The sequence below is a fragment of the Cygnus olor genome, chromosome 1, assembly GCF_009769625.2.
Source record: "Cygnus olor isolate bCygOlo1 chromosome 1, bCygOlo1.pri.v2, whole genome shotgun sequence".
Taxonomy (NCBI): Eukaryota; Metazoa; Chordata; class Aves; order Anseriformes; family Anatidae; genus Cygnus; species Cygnus olor.
The window spans coordinates 54,384,608-54,404,850 of NC_049169.1; the positions used below are offsets into that span (position 1 = coordinate 54,384,608).

Consider the following 20,243-nt stretch of genomic DNA (forward strand, 5'->3'; position numbering starts at 1 on the left):
AAGAGTTATACTACCACAAAATCTCAGAAACACAGAATACATAAGTACACTTATATAAATTTAACCGAACATAACAAACGGATTGTATAAGGCACTGGACAAATAATGAGAAAAGTCACCTTAAACAGTAAAATAATGTAGTGTCAATAGGAAATTTTAAGTAGAGAGAAAAAACATCATGTACACTCGTATATGTCTGTGGCTAATAAGATCTACAATCTGCAGTCTTCTGCCTTTATGTAATGCTTAATTACCTGTATTGCATTACAATTAAGGACTGATAATTTCGGACTGTCATTTCGTCTTTTGAGTTTTGTTATTCTTCTCCATCACAGCTTACCTATGTATCATTAACAATCAAAAGGGAAATCAGACTTTAATCACCATTGATAACTGCTCTTGATGATTATTGACAATACATAGATAGGAAAAATGGTTCATCAAAAACAGGAGACAACTTTCTTCCCTACATCTGGTTCTAGCATCTGGCCTTCAAAGTGCAGACATGCTACTCATAGAAAAGTGTCAAAGTGGAAATGTTTCTTCACAGTTCTCACACAGAGAAAACATCATGAGGAAAATGTGTGTGAAAAAAAGAAGCTGCTAGTGTCCCTGCATGATGCCACAGCCCTGAGAAAGAGTGAACAAGCACAATTAGCTAGGAGATTCTGTCCCCATGAGGCCCAAAAGCAACAGCCCATATTTGTAGAGCAAATTAAAAACGTCCTTCAGCTCAGCCAGGCAGGCTGGCTCATGTCCAAACAGACTATCCAGTAAGTGCCACCTCCAAAGGGGACAGTGGCACTTCTTTGTAGGCCAAAAAATCCCTGCACGCTCCCAGTTCGCCTGCCCAGGGCACCAGTGTGTTAGAGCTAGCAGGACTGGGCTTGGTGCATGCTCTGTCTCCTTCTTCTGAAATGCTGCATCACTTCTACAAAAGAAGGCAATTAGAGGGGCTTCAGGGAGGATTTCTGCCAACTGAAAGGAAAAAGGTTATAAAAATGCCACCCGTTGGCATATTTATGGCACGGGGCTGGACAGCACATTTAGCAAGCGTTTAAACACCTATCAGTCCTTGCTGTCGTGTCATCTACACGGCGGGGAGGGAGGAAGGGGGGTATGCCTGTCCTCTGACAGATCTGTGTTTGGGTGTGCAGTCACGAAGCGTGGAGAGGGGTGTGTGTGTGTGTGTCTGCATGTGTGTGGGAGCAGGGTGGCATGTCTGGTCTATCGTCTTTGTCAATCCATTAGCAACATCAGCTGTCACATTTCGTGCAGCATTGCACTGACCTCTAGTGCATCGAGAGAAACTCGCACACGCTTCGTGGGGGGAGGGAACGTGGATGGCAGGGTAGGAAAAAGGGAGTTAATGTAGTTAAGAGTCGGGGGGGAGGCGGATTACATTTTTTTATAATTCATTTATGGAGAGTTCTCGCTCTTCCTTTTGTGCTCAGACTGTCTCTGTTGCCAAGACTTCACATCATGCCTATTCTTCTGTCCAAGGAGAGCTAAATGCAGTTCCTGCCACATCCCGGTGACATCCCTCTGAGCAGCAGTGACAAAGGAGTCACTTGAGAGTGATGCAGAGCATTGAGAACCATTCAGTTCAGAAAGAACACGGGATGCTTCAGGGTAGGAATAAGGTGCGCTGGCAGAACTGTGTATAGCATTATGGCAGTCTTTGCCAGCCTTAAATTGCAGTATGTTATAACCAGTGCTTCCTCTGTCACACCTGCCTACCTGCACGCACACACAGACACACTCTCTGTGGCACTGTGTAATGGTGGTGCACGCAACACTTACGGTGGAACGTGAAAATCAATGAAGTTCTTAGGAACGTAGCCCTCTTGACCCCTGAGTTCAGCCTTATACCACTCTTCCTGGGAGCTCAAAACCTGCAATGGAGAGACAGATGAAATAAACGCATCTCCTGAGAAAGGCAAAAGGAACTAAGATTCTGATAGAAAACTCAAATTTTGTGTAAAAGAAAAAAAGAAAAAAAAAAAGAAAGAACTCCTCAATACGCTCTACTTCCCACCCACCTTGCAGCAAGGTTAGTGGCTGATGACCACTTCACTGCAAACAAAGCAGCATTAAAGAATGCTGGGTGGAATTAGACACATAGCTTGTTAACTTTATCCCTTCATCTGAATGCCGTTTCAGGTGGCTGGGGATGCAGCCTGAATATCTCTGATGTCTGTGAGATGGAGGAAATCAGCTCGGAAGGACTTAATAGGGGTTTAAGGAGTTCTCTGTGCTGCTTTTAATAGTTAGTACTGGATCATGTCAGCTTCACAAGGGAGGAAAAATCCATGAAAACTCCTCTGACATGTATGTGTATGAGGGGTATACAGCTATACCTCTGTGTGTGTGTGTTATGGCTGCATGGATATCACCATGCGCTCTCGCATGTCATTTTGCAAGAGAGTATTTTAGTGGGTTAAGTCCTCAGCAGCCCTGAGCTTGCCAGGGCAGATAAAAGTAGGAGGCAAAAAAGTATTTTAAAGCCACTATTAGCCACTTCCAAGATTGTTGGACAGCAGGAAGCCAGCCCACAGTGCACACTGGCGCAGCTTCTCGAGTGTTGACATTAATGTTGACTGTAATGGCCCTTAGGGACAGCACTGCTGATCAGGGACTGCCCAAATTCACTGCTCCCTGGCTGATGGCCTCTGATACAGCTCTAAGTTAGAGTCGAGAGGACGGATACAACCATTTTGTGATTTTGCCGCAAATGGTGTGGTGTTTGGTTTGATGTTCCAGTTCCTGGGATGGAATTCCTTTTTATAAAGTAGAACATGTTTCTGTTCCTTCTGGGTTTGGAGAGGAGCCTGAAAGTGTGAGCCCTGACAGTTTTTGAAGAAAAAAAGCAAGTGGAAAAGACTTCATTTGAAATCTATTGTTAACAATAATAATACTCGTTCTGTAAGCCAATCTCATGTGTTTGGGAGCTTAACACACATTCTAACTGCTTGGTGCTGGCAACAGGATGTTACTGTCTCTGGGGCTGATTCTCCATTGCCTTGCCTGCCACACAGGCTTTTTCTGCGCATCTGGGTAATGAAAGTTGAGGAGTAGAAAGCTGTGGAGATCCCTGCTTGTCCAGTCACTGCTTCACCCACCCCAGGTGCTGGATTAAGGTTCCTTTTTGCTGCTGTGGCAAACCGAAGGGGATGATAGCTACACCCTGCTCTGGCTCATGGCCTGCTCTGTTGGCAGCAGGGTTTCCAGAAGGACCTACCTGATGGTCCTCGGTGAAAAGCTGGAAGGTTTCACTCAGTGTGTCATCCTCTCAAAGAAGGATGTGGGGTGTGTGTGTGTGTGTGAGAGAGAGAGAGAGAGAGAGGGTGGATTTCCTCCTGTCACTGGTGGTTGTGGGCCTTGTGTTTCCTGTTTTCTAATCTCTACATCAATACTGTTCATCTTATCTCCCTCACAGATCAGAAAAGACAGCCAGGAGGTTGCTCAGGCAGCAGAAGGGGGCTCGGGACAGGGTATGAATGTGTGTGTGCGTACGCCAGAAGGAGAGATGTTACTCGGGCGAATTTACCGTTACTATGGCTTGGGCGGTGTTATTTTGTTCACCTCAAGGACGTTAAAACAGGAGGCAGCCTGACTTTTGCGATAGTGAAGTTTCAGTGACAACTAATATTAATACTGGTATGTAGCATTATTTGACACTTTTCATCAGTAGCTTTTAATGTAATTTGAAAGGAAGCTTTAGCTTATGATGATTTTACAGGGAGGGAAATGGAGTAACAGAAGGAAAAGTGATCTTGCCAACACTGTCACCCAAGACAGGGGCTTAACGAAACCGCAGTCTCCTTAGAAAGCAGATATCAGGTAAATACCAGGGATATGAGGACTACTCTTGAACTATGGAAGAATCAGGAATGAGAGTTTTCATCAACCCTTAAGAGAACAAGTGATTTCTCCAGAACACTTCTCATAGCTCTCTGGAAAAAAAAAATGGTCTTTGATCTCAATGAGTTCTGGATGCCATCAGCTTTGTCTAAGCTTCAAAGATTAAAAGGGCAATAAAATAAAAAATGGTGATGGAAGAGGCAAGGCCGAGATGTAATATCTGGCCATTAAATGGAACAGCTGGGAATGTACAGAGAGGTAGTAAAGGCTTCGTGGCAGAACGAGGGTTTAGACCTGATTGTTGTACAACATCCCTTCGGCCAGTGAAGGAGTCAAGGCCTTAGAGAGGTGTTTTACTCAGTCACTTCACACTAAAACAGAATAGCTATGCTGTGGACTGAGAAGTGAATAAGTAATGAGGGTATAGGGTTAACAAGTAGTCCCCTATGGGACTTCAGTAGGGTTAGAACTGTTCTACCATAACATAAGCCAAACAACTTTAAAGAGACTCTCACACTTTCACATGCGCTGTATTGCATATGATCATCTCTACTTCTGCCAGCCTGTCGTTCTTTCACTACTAAATTCCTGCAGGGTGTATATAACAGTATTAGCTGAGGACCATTTAAACTCTTCCATTATGTGTATAACAGACTGTTTTGTGGATATTTCGTCTTCCACTTGCAATTGCCTAAAACCCCTGTGGCAACTAACAGTGATTACTTACAGTGAAAAGTTACATATAAGTTCTACAATGCATGACACCTATCATTTCTAACAGTTTAATAGTTGGAAATAAGGAAAACAGCAATCTGTCTGGCCCACACTCATCCTGCGTACCTTTAGGCATAGTCTTCCTAAACACAGTCACCCTAGACTACCTATATAGTCAATGAAAACAGAGTGAATCTTCAAAATCTGTTCTGCCAAAGACCTGGCTCTCTTCCCCTGCAAAGATACTTCCTTGCTGACTACTGGAGGACTGTAGGACAACTACATTTGTAGTTTAGGGACCTAAAATCAAGTGGAGTGGACACAGACTCAAGTGACCTGGGAGTTGCTGGTTGACATGTAGCAAGCCATATGGGTGTCTAGTGTCCTGCATTTCTATCCCAGTTTATGGACATCTGTGTTTGTCTGTTTTGTTAAGGCAAACTGGAGCACAGAAAGACCTGGCAGAATCTCTGCACTGAGCTGTCGTCATGCCTGGAGCTGCACTTACCTTCAGTATGTCCCCAGCCTGGAAACTCAACTCATCCTCTCCAGAAGCAGTGAAGTCAAACTTGGCGATGGCTTCCATACTGTGTCTTGGTGGCAGGGCAGAGCTGGAAGAAGTATATGCTTGTCAGCATCAATGAGCTGCTGGGACTGCTGAGTTTAGCTTATAGAAAGCTTATAGGCAATGCTGTGATTTGCACATTGTTGAGAATGCACCTACCATTAGAAGAAAGTAGTTACTAGACAGTGAAAGACATTAGCAGGCAGAAGAGATGGCATGGCCAAGAAGACATAACTTGCTCAAGTAATTCAAAGAATCGAACGTGTAAGCTCATTCCAACAGCTGCAGAAATTCCTCTGCAGCAATTTCATGGAAAAGTTTGCACACATCACCCAAATAACCTGGTAGCAGGGAAAAGCTTCTTCTGCGTAGACCAAGGACCACTCTGACTCAGTTCCCAATAAAGCAAGTGATTCTGTCATGCAATAGAAGAATGCACTTGCCCTCTGCAATGACTAACTCTTTATCTCAAGAGAGAGACAAATTGTGGACAAAATGAACAGCTTGCAATAAATATAATTTTTTCTTGGATGGAGTCCACGATTCTGAAGGTTGAAAGAGACTTTTTTCTGTGATGGCTTAGCATGTCTAACCACAACTTTCAGCCAGGAAAAACTGTTTGCAGAAAGAATCCAGTCCCTGTTTTGAAGTGGACAGAGTGTGAAACTGTAGCACTGACAAATTTAAGGCATGCACCTACCCTTCCTCAGCGTTCATAACTTAGGAGCCTGAAACGTACCAGACAGCCTGCAAACCAGAGCCTGCTTTTCATCAGCAGAGCACATGTGGCAGGGGAAGTAGCAACACGAGCTTTGCTTCTTCACCACTTCCTGCTCATGTAACTCGGGACCACTTCTACGATCAAGAGAGTTACTTGGTTCCCATGGCTGGCTTGTGGACCCTGCAGCCCGGCAGTGAGGCTGCCAGTGACAAGGTAAGAAAAGCTGGGCAGTGCCACATTCATCAAAGGTGCTGCTGGGGGCTGTTCTCACAGTCCAGCTTGTGAAGACCATCCAACAGCTTTAACACAGAAGTAACTTTAATGGTTACTAAGCTAGGTTCATCTGGGAGCAATGATCCTGAAGCCAAAGGCTCCATTACCTACCTTCACCTCCCACAAAAAAATACAGGAAATACATAGAGAGGTTAGAAGGATGAAAACTACAGACAGAGGTAGTGCTGTTGAGATGGCACCAGGATTCAAGAGGAAAAATGCCGGCATGGAAAGATAAAACATTTCAGAGGGGAAAAAAAAAAAACAAAAAAAAAAAAAAACCAGGAGATCTAGTCAGGATAGCCAGTCTAGCTGGCAACTAGTCACAAACCATTGGGGTGACTGACTTGTCACTGCCACCAGTGCTGACCGAGCTGGTGGCAGATGGCAATACAGCAACACCAAGGTTTGATCCACAGAGGCCGACTGTTCCCTCCTGCCTGATGCCTGCCTCACCAGCAAGGACTCTTTGGGTGTCTTTACGCAGACAGTGAGCGTGCTAATGCTTAGCCTGATATTTCAGTAAATCCTAGCTGGCTTCTGTGCATGTTAACTGTATAAAAACAGTTATTTATTGGCTAAGTTGTGTATTTCCTGCTCGCAGAGTCCCTTTGCACTTGACAAAAGATGCCTGGATAAAGCAATCCACAAGAGGGGCCACAGCGTCACTGGAGATTAGTACCGAGATTCGTTACATCTCATTTCTAACTACAAAAAAAAAAAAAAAAATCTTCACTTGCTTTCTCTTGGATTCCATTAGCACCCTCTTTTTTTGCTGCTTATTGCAGGTGAATTTGTATTCATGTGACTGACGCGAGCTACGCAGCAAATTGGTGGGCAGTCACAGGCAGCTCTGCCCATTAAGCGCGAACCCTTCATAGAGCAGCCGGGCTTGTTTCAGTGCTGGGGCCTCCCAGCCGGCTTGGCACACACGCGGCTGTCGTGACCTGCCAAACGCCTGCAGCTCCAGCCCAGTGCCTCAGAGTTTTGTCAAACGCTTCAATACTGAATCGCAGCACCTTACCAATGTGATTTATTCACATTATTGAGCTTCCCAGTTGTTCCCCCGACCTTTTCACCTCCTTTTCTCACCATCCACTTATTGATGCTCTTTAATTCTTACTTATTTGCACTGTATGTATCAGATCTGCAAATATGGATTAAGCTTGGCCTCCGATTGCCCCTCTCTTATTCAAGGCACTGGTGTAACTCTGTAGGTGCAGATCAGACCTGATCTGGGGACTGCCCTCTATTCTTACACTGACATGCTTGGGGCTCCAGTCTGCAACACCCCACAGCCTGTGTGAGCCACCTGTGCACTAATAGAGCGTAAGGGTATTAAGCGGGGGTGGAATTAACCATTGAGGGAACTAGATAGACAATGATACCCTTTCATGGAAGAGAACTGAAGAAAAAGACCGAGGAAAATTATTTTAATAAGGGACGTATTTCAGCATTATATCTTGCAGCAGAGGGCTGCTGCAGAGAGATCAGAGCCAGGAGTGCAAAAGATTCCTGGAACTCCTAAGTGCAGAGCATTAATCTCAGCTTGAGAGAACAAAACAAAACAAACAAAACAAAAGCAAGCAGTTAAAAACAATAAACTGCTTAAATACAAATCCCGTACTTGATTTTTGCTCCTTAGTGACAGGAGAGACAGCGGGGGCTCTCTCTGCAGGAGGCATGAGAGGAGATAGCCTTTCGTTTTTCAACATCCCAAGCGATAAAGATGCTATTGGAGACGTGAGTCCCTCAAAGGGAGAAGGGCTTGGGAAATGGTTAAAGTCTCCTCTCTCACCTCATTTTCGATTTCAGCAATCACAACCATGGGGAGAGACCAGGAGACAGATACCTCTTCAAACAATCTAACACATGGATTAAATGTGCTTTTCATTGCCAGCGGCTGGATTTAGAAGCGACTCTAATACCATACAGTGTTGGCTGTGTTGATAAATCAGCAATGCAGTAACACTGTGGCCTTAAGCTCTTCCCCCACTAACTACTAAAGCAACACTAGCCAATAATCCTGTCTTTGAACTCCAGCCTACCACTTTTCATCACCTGAACTTCAAACCAGTTCTGTTTTTCTGATCCTGTTCCTCCCTCCATCTGTACCTCGAGGATCCTCACTCCGTGCGGGTCAGTGCTGGGCCCTCATGAAAACTCCCCTGCCAGGGGCTCTTTCTGTCCCTCTCTGCATGTGTGTGACCTCGGCACCATCCCACGACACACTGAGATGGGATTTTTTTTGTAATTGTCATAACTTACATTTCATTTCTCAAGCACCTTTCATCCCAAAGGACAGCACTGCTGTTTGCAAACAGCCGGATTCCGCTTTTAACTGCCTGGTGCAACTCCTTTGAGCTTTCGAGTAACCAAGGACAATTTTAGACCGTGCATAATGTTCTGTGCGAAAATCACCTTTGTACAGGATTTAGCATGCAGCCTATGCAACGTTTAAAGGAGGATTTTTCAGTTCTGAGTGTGGGTCGACCGGTACCTCCATTTTGTGCTGACTCCCTGCATGGAGGTGAATTTTCCCTGTGGTTCCCCACCGTAACGAGGCGGATCCAAGGGGCATGGGGCTACTGCCATTCTGTGGGACCAACACAGCGGAAGACTCATGAAAGAAGAAGCGAAAAGCAGCTCGACTTTGAGAGCACTAGGTAGGTATTTCAGCTTGGCAAAATGCCATTCCCTGAGCAAGAACATCAGCATCTCTCTGTTGATCAAAAGCGTCAAGGCCTAAATCATGTCAGCAAGCAACACGGTCTGACAGCAGCATCCCAAAGAGTTTAACGCCGTTCCCCTACTGGGAATCAAATGGATCAAAATCAAATGGATCAATCAGCTGGATCAAAATTCCATAACAGCAATGCCAGGGAAGGTCACCACCTACGAAGAGTTTACCACTCCGAGACAGCCCAGGCTCAGCCCCACTCAATCTCACGTATTAACATCACAGAAGAGGGCACAGTGGCAACGATGTGCCTGCTTAAAGGAGCGACATGAACAAAAGTTTGATTTTCATGCGTGCAGCATGCACACCTCCAGCGGGCAGCTCCATCCAGCGAGGTTTTGCACTGATGGATGCCGTGTGAGCTGCTGTGTCTTTGTTCAGTTCTGCAAGAACAACCTATTGGACTGATGAGCAACCAGGGACAGAATTCAACCCCGAACATCTGTACAGAAACTCCAGATGACATTTCAGCAGAAACAATGGTGAAGGGACCCGTTATCTAGAAGAGCTGTGATAGATAAAAGCTTTGTTGTCACCAGCTAAGCCACATACAAGTGGCATGGGAATATTTCGTTCCAAAAACACAAACCTCTTGCTACCGAGTTAACGGTGCAGCTCTGCTGACTGTCAGTGATAAGAGGGTAAAATTTATAAGGGAGAACAAGTCACTAAAATGCTCAGCACTCCCACATTTAAGTCTTGGCTGTCCTGCCATCCAAAGGAATTCAGAGCTCTGGGCTGAGCCCCTGCACAACGCCCAGACAAAATAAATCTCCTAGGAACAGGATTCACAGAACGAACAAACTTCCAGGGCTCTATAACCAACAGCAGTTGGTAAGAAGTGCCCCAGGCAATGATGGCACCTCATCTCCCTGAGGAAAACCTGGGCCTTCTGCGCTGCTTCCAGTCACGCCAGAGCAGAGCTGGGCAGCACCACGGGAAGCCTGTACACCGGCAGCACCAAAAGAGAGTATCACAGCACTGCAGATTATTGTGAGAGTATACAATCATGAATCTTTGCTGTGCTAGGGTTGGTGTGGAGTACTAGGGTGGGGGAAAACACCTCCTGTTTGCCCACCTCCTCCTTCGGTTTCCAGCAGGTCAGATTTGGCTGAGGGGCAGGGATTTGTCCTGCAGAAGCACTGCCCTGCTGGGGAAGCTGCTGAACAAGACGGCACTGGGATCCCATGCTCTTCCCCTGCCTTGCATTTCTTTACTTCTCCCTCCAAAAGCCCACCATCCTCCCTGGTACCTTTCCCACACAGCTCAGCCCCCCCAGGTCCCTGAGCCATGCTCGCCCCATACCTTGTGGCAGCTCTCCTCTCCTCTGGCACTTTGCTAGAAAGCAGGAGGCACGTTACCATCTAGGGGACGGAAGAGAAGGAGAGCTCAGCCCATAGCAGGCTCCTCCCTGCAGTAATAATGTGCCACATCGGTAGCGGGTCCACGTGTGTGGACGATGACAGTCGGGAGTGGGCACAGGGGACAGATGTGGGGGCACAGCACAGTGGCAGGCGTGGACCATTATCAGTCTCTAACGTTGGAAACATTTGGTACGATGCATGTTTATAATGGTGCTGGCAGTTGAAAAGGACCTGCCCTTTGCTGCTGCCCCAGCCCAGCCTGGTTTAACAGACAAATAAAGGAGGGTACGCTCCCTTAAAAAGTGTAAGTTGTACCCAAATAAGGAAAACAGAAAAGAGCACAGATCTGGCGAGTTAAATGAGAAACCATATAAAGTCCGTTGAAAAGCGTATCTTGAGGAACAAGTAGCTGCAGACATAAAAACATGTAATATAATTATTTTCAAAGACAACAGAAGCAGGAAGCCTGCCAGAGTGTCTGTAGGGCTCACAGATGATTGAGATGTAAAAAGAGTGCTCAAAGAAGATAAAGACAAGGCATAAATGCTAAATGAATTCTCTGCATCCATGCATCTTCCAAAGGAATGTAAGTTGGTCTCTGCACTGGGGTTTTCTCTGCCGAGAAGAGCCAGGGGAACCAGCTCCAGCTGAAGAAATGGAAGAAGAGGTTTTAGGACAAAACAGTAAATGAACAGGAGTAAATATGAGGATTTGATATTTTAGAAATCTTGACGGAAACCTAAACTTAGCATGAAATAGTAACAGTTGAGCAATTAAGCTGTGGTATACAATGTAGTACCTAACCTGGCCTCAATACTAAGCCAAAAAGCAGCAAACACCACAATTTTTAAAAGTGCTTTGAGGGGATGCAAAGGGCAGGTCCAACTTCTGTATGTCTGAACTGATAGAAACAACTATGAAGAAAAGAATTACTGGACACAAGAGAGAAACAACATAGCAATTGCCCTTCACACAGCTTTTGCAGAAGGAAGTCATACTGCCCAAATCTGATGCAGTTCTTTGAAGGAGCTGATGAACACGTGGATATGGGTGATCATTTGATATGATACTTGCATTTCTAAATCCTTTCAGATGAAGACTCTCACCGAAGACTCTTAAAAAAACCTCCTAAGCTCTCCAAGAGGAAGAGGAAAGTTCCTTTAGAGGATTAACAGCTTATTAAAAGTTATTAAATGAATGAATAGTTCAACATACTCATAAATAATCTGGAAAAAATAAAGTGACAAAGCTTACTGATGAGAAAAAAAAAATCAGGGTAATACAAATTAAACCTGATCACGAAGACTTGCAGATGGGTTTCAAAATACTGTTAAAATGAAAGACAAATCTCACTGCTAATGACTGCAAAATAATGGATGTGGGAATAAACAACCTTAACTATATGAACACAGTGATGAACTTCAAATTAGCAACTATCACTCAGGAAAGATATATTTGAGCCCCTGCAGATAACTCTATCAAAGCATCAGCTCAGTGGAAGTCAAAAAGGTGGATTAGGATATGTCAGGAAAGCAACAGAGAATAAAACCTGAAGCAACGTCGTGTCACCATACAAATCCATGGGGCACCTGTTTGAATATTTATAACTTGAATATGGCAGCTAGTTCTCACCCCTCCATTTCAACAATGGAGGCAGTAGTATTTGGAAATAATACAGAGAAATCACTAAGAATGACCAAAGGAATGGAAAGTTTCTGAACAAGAGAGGTCCACATAAAACAGACTAAGATCCTTCATCCTAGGAAAAAAGTTGTCAGAAGAGTAAAGGCAAAAGCAATGTAGAAAATAGTGAGAATCGTGGAAAAGGCAAAGAGGAAATTTTTATGCATTGTTTCTCATATGTACTAGCAGCTCATTGTAAAGAGAGCCGGGATCTGGCAGGCCCAAGTGAAAGAAACTTCACTGTCTATTTGCCTTTTCTTCCCCTCCTTCCCCAAACCGTGGCTGGGCACAGCCTCATGGGCGGCATGGAGCTGTAGCCTGACGCGATTCACCCTTTCCTATGAGCCCCAGGGCTTCACAAAAACCACCACTTTGTGCTAGTCTAAGACAACCAGTCCAGCAGCAAACTGTGGCCATTCCCACATGCACCACCCTTTCAGGAGGGAATGATGTCCCTGGAATAGCTGCTAGTGAAAACAGAGGTAGGCTGTACGTTATGGAGCACTCAAACCAGGAAGGGGTAGAAGGAATGAGATTTCCCTCTGCAGAGGATAATCCCCTATATATTTTTCTGGAAAAAAAAAAAAAAAAAAAAAAATATATATATATATATATATAGATGAGGATAGCAGGGGACCATAAGAAGTTTATAGCAGTCAGCTCTCATTGTGGAAAGTTATACACGTGGCTATCACTGCACACATCAGGAATACAAACTTCTGTACAGCCAGGTGTGACACTGATCCTCACAGTCCTCTTGTTTTTCAGCTATGTTCATTTTCATGCTCTGTGGATGGCCTGACAGATTACATTACATTACGCATTGTAATGACCTATTTTCTCTGTTTTTACCATGATGTGATCTAACGAGCCCCCCAGCAAGAGAGTTGCTGTGAGCTGTCACTCATGCCTGCTGCCTGGCACTGTCAGAAAGCACTGGCTGCCTTCCCGATAGATATCCAGAACTATTCCATGATAATATTGAATATATTTAATGTCAAACCCTAAAATACATGGCTTTCTCTGCCGCAAATAAAAGACTCAACAATGGCAGGCTCCTAACAATGAGAAAGGATTGGGAATAGGACAGGATAAGAACAAACACTCTTTTCTTTCTTTTTTTAACATCTATATACTTCCCCCCTGACACTGTTATGGTAGTGTGTTAACCTTTTCACCACACATCACAGCTGTGTCAAAAATATTCAAAGAAACACCCAGATAATCCTGCCAGAATTAATGGTAACTCTACAGAAAGGGCTGTAGACTCCACGTTTTGGCCAACCTCTGTTAGACAGCCAACCTCTGTTAGACAACCACATGAACCCCAAGCCAAGCAGACAGATTATTCCACAACTACCTGCTGCAGACTTCTTACATCATCCTCAGGAGCATCTGCTACTGGCACTAACAGAGAGGGTATGGATGAACATGGCTATGGTATGGTCTGGGAAGACCTGAATTTAAAAAATTTGATTCAGATAAGCTTACACCTGGTTTTATGCTAAAGTGAACAATCCAAAATAAATGCGTCTGCAAAGATGTCTGAAAACTGCGTAAGAATAAACTCACAAAAAAAAAAAAAAACTTTATTCATTTCTTCTTGAGCTGGAGATTTCAAGAGAAAAAACTTCTCCAAAGGCATTTTATCCACTTCAATTTCTATCTGGGAGGCAGGGGAGCTGACAGAAATAAAATCAAACAGAAGGTAAAAAAAAAAAAAAAAAAAAAAGAGAAGGAAAAAAAGGGGAAAAAATGTTATTTCCAGTAAAACATAAGAATCAAACATTTTGCCTACTCCAAATTGTTCAGGTTGCTAATATATGAAAGATTAAGTGGCTATGGTTTGTTTGTCCTCAGTGTAAACTACTTCTCCATGTTCTTAATTAGTTTTCCTCCAAAAGTAACATTGCCAGCAAGGAAAACAGAAGTTGGAGTGTGGAAACAAGGGAGATTTCAATTGCTATATTTTGTTGTAAGTAATAACTCAGCATCTGTGGATTCAGGAGCATCAGGGCTGTAAATCCACGTAAAGCTGAATGTTATGAATGGAAGCTGTCTGCTCCTGCCTGATCTCCCATCTATTCCTGTCCCACACTCAGATGTGCTCCACGCACAGCAATTCATCCTCTCTCACCGTTTTGCTTTCTGCAAGCAGCTGCTCGGGCTGTCCGTAGCGACAGGTCATTAGCGGGCAGTTATTTTTTTCAGGACTGAGTGCACAGGAGTGGCAGCGTTGTAAAAGCTTCTCTGCAGAGCTCCATGAACTGACCTGGGCAGAGCTGTGTCCCAGCTTGCTGTGCCTCCTGTTAATAAAGATTGTCTTGAAATCTCTGCACCGTGTTGGTCACCTGCAGTGGTCCTGCCTGTTCGCACCACGGGATTTTCAAACAGCTCAGCCAACTCTGCATCACTTGTTGACACACTCACCTATTGCTATTCTAGCGCTGGACTTGTCACCCTCATAAACCACATTCAGTTAACGTGCAGTGACTAAAGCCTACTGTGCTTGCACATTTCATACACCTATTTCAAGCAAGGGTGTAAAGCCAGTTTTCTTACAGGAATAAGCTCTAACTGTAAGAGTACTGTCCTAATTCTACAGTTGCGTGTGCGTCGGGAGAACGTACAACTTTAACTGCCTGGTGTCATTACTGTAGCACCGCTTACTGCAAGGAGATGTGGCTTTAATCCTGAACAGCAGTGCTATTTTGCTATATGATTCAAGCAACCCTTCCCATCACACTGCTAATTCATCTCCAAAGATACCCCCTACCATTCTGGCTGATGAGCATCTCTGTGCTTCTGAAAGATTTTTCTTTGGGAATATATTGCTGTGATCTTCTAGCTTCATATTCTAAAGACGCACTGTCAAACTTGATGAGATTAAATATTTTCTTCAAATCCCTCCAAACCTGCCAACTCCCTCTTACACGTTCCCCACCCCATAACTCCTGATTACTGCATTACTAGAGTCTCACTAGGACTTTTTGTATATAATCAGTTAAGTTCTCCACCTTCTGTCTTTGTAGAGTGATTACACTGAGCCATGCTCATGACATCCCAAATCATCATCTTGACGGCAATTACAACATCACAGGAACTGAACTGCCACAGAAGTGAATGGATTAGCAGAGGAGGAGGCAGCAGATTACGATGGAGAAAGGGAAGTTTTGACCTCTTTTCTTTACTGCCAAACAATTCCCCTGGGTTTCCATAGATTTCCTTTAACTGCTTCATGGTTGCCCAAGAGTCCAGACAGAAGAAACTGCTTTACAGCTTCTGTGTTGACGGCTGCTTTGAGGACACAGAGCCAAAGCATGCCTGCTGGGCAGTGTACTGTTCTGCCTCAGACGTTTTTAACATGGGTACCATGAACTACTTTTTAAGGTTCTGCAGATCCACCACTGTCAAGGAGGCCTCTGTTCACCAAAGAGCAGCTTGTGCCTTCATTGGGAAATCTAGATGAATATGCAAGACCAAAGAAGTTTGGAGTCCACAGGAAAAGATGAACAGAATATGCTCATCATAACAGCACTTTTTCCAAGCCTGCTCTACATTTATCTCATGTAGGAGCTTAAGATGGCCAGTGACTCAGGGCAAGAACCCATGGATCCTGCAGCCTGACTGCTGCTCTGGAGCCTTTCCCTGGCAGGACCAGTCTCTGATCACTGTCAGCACCAAGACAGACCTAAGAAACCTTTCTCCTTACTGCTCTCTTGGGAGCCAACACCACCTCTTTGAGCTTTATCAGTTGGTCTCCACCATCATCTGTGAACTGTACCAAGCTATACCAGCCACAAATTTGGCATGTCTGATTTTATAATGAATAGGGCTAACTCTTTTCACAGAGTTCAAATAAAAATAAATATAAATATAATAATAATAGTAATAAAAACAACAGCCAAGTGAAGGCAGAGAAGCTGTGCTAGCCTTAGAAAAAAAGAGCCTCTTCCCAGTCTACAATTTGCTCATCATCATCCCTTCTGAACGCTAACAATTAGCAAAGTCCTCCAGGCTGTTGCAGCGGTTCCCTGTGCTTCCCTGAAAGATAAACATGACAAAACTAGGGGAGCCATTCGTCTAGGTCTTTATGACGATAGTTAATTTTGTCATCATGTTACGAGAGTTTGAACTACTGGTAAGCTAAGCAGGGGCTGTGTGGCTATCAAGCCAAAATCAACATGGGCTGCACGAGCTGCTGATTTGCTTATTCGCTGCATGCAAGCAGTACAGGGAGAAAAGAAACGAGAGAAAGAAAGAGAGAAATAACTCTTCTTCAGTTATTTGAATTCAGTGCTAGAGTGTTCAACAAAACATTCCTTTTCAGGATTTAATTCTCCCTTTGATGAGCACCTAGTGACTCAGTGGGATTTGCTAAGCTTCCATTTGAAGTTAGAGAACAGTATTCTCCCTCTATTTCACCCCCCTCCCTGCGCTACACCCCTTTAATCATGATAAATATACCTAAACATGCTTGATTAAGCCAGACAGAAAATGTGCCCCTAATCTGAACTGATCAGGGCTCTGGAGCTGCCGAAGTGAACCTGCTGTCTCTCTATCAGGCAGAGCGATAAGGGGTCGGTAATGCAGCTCCATTAACTGCTTCCCACAGAATGAATTTTCCCTGACTGCTCCTAAAGAGCCGACACTTGAGGAATGCCGCCTGATGGGAAGTTGCTTCGAACGGTCTCTTTCGGCACAATTGTCGAGCAGCTCCTTCTCGAGCCCTCCAGACGAATACCTAAAGTATGAAAAAATGTAGCCACTTCCTTCAATGCTTTTTATTTAAAAAAAAATCCCCTCATACTTTATCTAACTAACGGCCTCTCAATTTTTCTCATCTTTTCTTGGTAAGCTTCAGTGCTGGCTGATATGTATTTTACTGCAAGTGTGTGGTTATCAGAATAAGAATCACGCTCCCATTGTGCATGTGCGTATGTATGCGAGGGATCTGCCTTGGTATACAGGTGGAGCTTGTACTTTGTGGTCTCACAGAACATAAGGCTGCAACAGGCTACTAAATCAATAGTTTCACCCCGTGCATTTAGTGTATTTGCACTAATACTGGAGGTGCATTAGAGGATAAATGGATGTAGATCAGAACAAGCACAAGGATGCACACCCCTGAATTTGATCTGCAATCCATATATGTGTATGTACATCTGCTTTTTGCAGGTGTAGCCTGCTATGATCTTTATCTTCTGTGAGGATCTAAGCTTATTAAAAGACTGCAGTAGAGAGGGATCAAGGGGGCATCAGACCATGCTTGGGCTCTGTGAAATTCTGGGAGTACTCATCCTAAAACTGGTCTGTGGTGTAATTACAAGTACTGTCAAAGCTTCTCTGAATCACACCAGCTGTGAACAGCTGCAGGGAACCATCCTGCTGGCAGCAACAAGTCGGCTGGAGACTTGTTGCTTCTCATACCTCCTGCTGTCCTACTTCAGTTGGTGTCAGAGGTCTGCAAAGCACTATGTGCCAACTATCAGACTTCTCAAATTGATCATACAAGAGACTAGGATGAGGAATGATGCTGTATTTCAGGAACATTTCCTATCAGGAAGGGCTTTCCAAAAGTTGCTTCCAGTGCAAAAGAGTCAGAACAAAATCAAGAATCCGTCAAAATGAGACTAGATTAAAAACAACCAGCCTCCACAGACAGTAAAACCCACCTACAATTAGATCCAGATGTTCAAAGGTACTTTCCTTCTATTCGGGTATCAAATATGAGTAAAGTATACTCAAGATTCATTAGCTCCAGCTTTGGCAGTCAGAGAGAGATTTCCAAAACATACGGAGCATCCAATGCACTGTTCTGTAAATCTGAGCTCTTGCACTACAGCTAAGAGCTGAGCTCTGCTGGTGTCCATACTCATATGGTCTGCGTGTGAGTACACACTAGGTGTGCACGCGAATGCTAAATTCCCTTTATCCACGCAGGACCATACATTTCACAATGTGAAACAGAAATACAGAAAAAGAGTGTAAATGCTAAGATAGGAGTAAGTTTGCTCCATGCCTTTGGTTCATTTCCAAAACTGTTCAGAAACTCCTCTCTTTATATATAAATGATGAAGGATACAACAGAAGGCTATCATTTCTTTACATCTGAGCACAACACAACCTAGAGATTTCGTTACATTAAGGCATTAATCCAGTCTGGTAAAAATACCTTTTACTCTTTTATTGGACCCTACTATAGAGCAATACATTCGAGTGGGATATGTGAACAAAATGGTATGAAAATCTGCTAGCAAATACAGCTGGGTACATAGTGTTACATTTCAAATCAGCTACTGCATGTTTCTTTGATCGTGCCAGCTGATGGAATTTTATGTAAAACGGGAAGAAGAGTGAGATCAGTGAGGAAGCTGCTATTTTCTTTTGTTTTGTTTTGTTCATTTTTGGTTTTGGTAAGATTCATCCTGGCAACACAAACAATCGTGCAAAACTTGCAACTCTACTACTAAAACTGCACTGTGTGCCAATAGTATTTTGCACAAAAGTAGGATTACAGTTAAGTCAGTAAGAAAAAGTAGCATTTCTTTGTCCTTTTAACCATAGAGCTATTTCATTCAAAATTGCACCTGTCTGTACAAGTTGCGTTTTTCTACTGAAAGGTTTTTTCACCATTTTCTTTATATATTTTTCCTCTCCTCTTGTGCTTTTACAAAATGAAGAAATATAAATGTCGACTTCAATGTACATTTAGCTACGATAATCTAAACACAAACATAGGAAATCTGATAATTAGGTTCCAAGAGTCCTCTTATCTTGGCCGTGTTATGTATAATTTCAGCTCACAGCCACATCTGTTCCGAGAAGAACATCTGATAGACTTTTATATAAAGTTTCGTGTTTAAGTAACGACAGAGAAATTGAAACCCTGCTAGAGGTATCTGCCATGTGGCACAGTTAGCACTCCTATGGTACCTTCGTTGCATAATGTCACTACTTGCATATTTACATTCTGAGCCTCAGTGCTGCATTAGCTGTTTTTTTTTTTTTTTCTGCTTAATGGATCTTTATGGCCCAACTTCCATTTAAACACAGCACCCCTTTTACAAGGCTTAAGTGCTACAAAACAGCCTTTCCATAAATTAAAGTCAGCCTGCATGCATCTGCACTTGGGAATGCTTTTGAAAGGGTTTTAAAAGCAATCAATTACAATAATTCATATGTTTAAAGATGCAACTCCAACAGTCAATCCAATTTTTCCTCTGATTGTAAGGTAAATGTGAGCACCAGCTTGTTACTATTCCTGGGGTTTGTCTCTGCATGGAAATCGTAGCATTTTAAGTAGAAGTGAGGAACGTATTTCATGCTTGTCTATGCATTTTTTAGTTCACTTGGATTACGATACCTTTGAAATTAAAGTGCAGCAGCAGTTCTTGAATGATTTAATGTGTAGACACTCTTACTCTCAAGTAGAAACAACTTGTTCTTGTTTATCTTAATCCAAAAATAAGTTTTATCAAATTGGAATAGGTTTTCAGCATCTGGAGTAGAAATACCCAGACCACATCCTGATGTAGGAATATCGGTTTCTGAACTGATGTGCAGGTTAAGATGTCATTAAACACACAAAGTTCCTACAGGCAGAGACGAGACCCGACATCCCACGCTTCCCACTCCTGCAGCATGGGAACTTTCCCAGCAGTGAGACTGATGGGAACCTCACCGGGTAACCCCTGCACACCCTGCACAGCTAATCACGGCCCCGCTCCTCCAGCGAGCGAGCAAGCGATCGATTGCAGCTCTGCAGCAGGGAACCGCGCAGCCGCCAGACTGCTCAATAGATTGCATGTGGCAAAAAGGGAACACTGCGCAAAGGGTGTGAATGAGTCATTCGACATTTGAGGTTGACTGAAGTCATTCTGCTACGTTTACTTCTAATCTCAATGTGCTATCCACATTTGCATGTTAGGCAGGATGGGAAGAAAGAGATTTACATTTTTTTCTCTATAATACACATGTGGAAAACAGCAGGCTGCATGCATGTGAGAAAGTGGGATTACATGCATGTCTGGGTGAACGCAGCAGCCAGCGAACTGCCTCTTCTGCCCTTGTACGAGAGCATGCATTCTGCATGCAAGCCTGAACACATCTGAGCAAAAGTATGTTTGAACGTTTGTATCTCTAGGGATCTGATTATAAATGAAAGATGTTCATTTGCAGTATGCCTGAACGGAGGAACAGAGGTCCCGCGAGCACACTTCAGGTGATGTGTGTCGTGTTTTCCTTAGCAAACACAAATCTGAGCAACTGTGAATAAGTTGGTCTGCATATACTTGGAGGGAAGGTGCATGTGGGTGA

The 20,243-nt window shown here is 43.7% G+C and overlaps 1 protein-coding gene across 8 annotated transcripts in view; it reads right to left on the bottom strand.

Moving 5' to 3' along the window:
- Positions 1 to 20,243, bottom strand: part of GRAP2 (GRB2 related adaptor protein 2) — a 104,257-nt gene that overhangs the window by 7,471 nt on the left and 76,543 nt on the right. For 7 of the 8 annotated variants that reach the window (XM_040558970.1, XM_040558960.1, XM_040558979.1 and 4 more), the window contains 2 exons: positions 5,087 to 5,189; positions 1,804 to 1,895 (listed from right to left, as the gene is read on the bottom strand). In XM_040558970.1, the coding sequence (XP_040414904.1) occupies positions 1,804 to 1,895; positions 5,087 to 5,164 (170 nt within the window). In that variant the 5' untranslated portion in view covers positions 5,165 to 5,189. Of the gene's footprint in view, positions 1 to 1,803; positions 1,896 to 5,086; positions 5,190 to 10,182; positions 10,420 to 20,243 lie in introns of those variants that run through there. The other variant, XM_040558951.1, reaches the window with a different exon arrangement.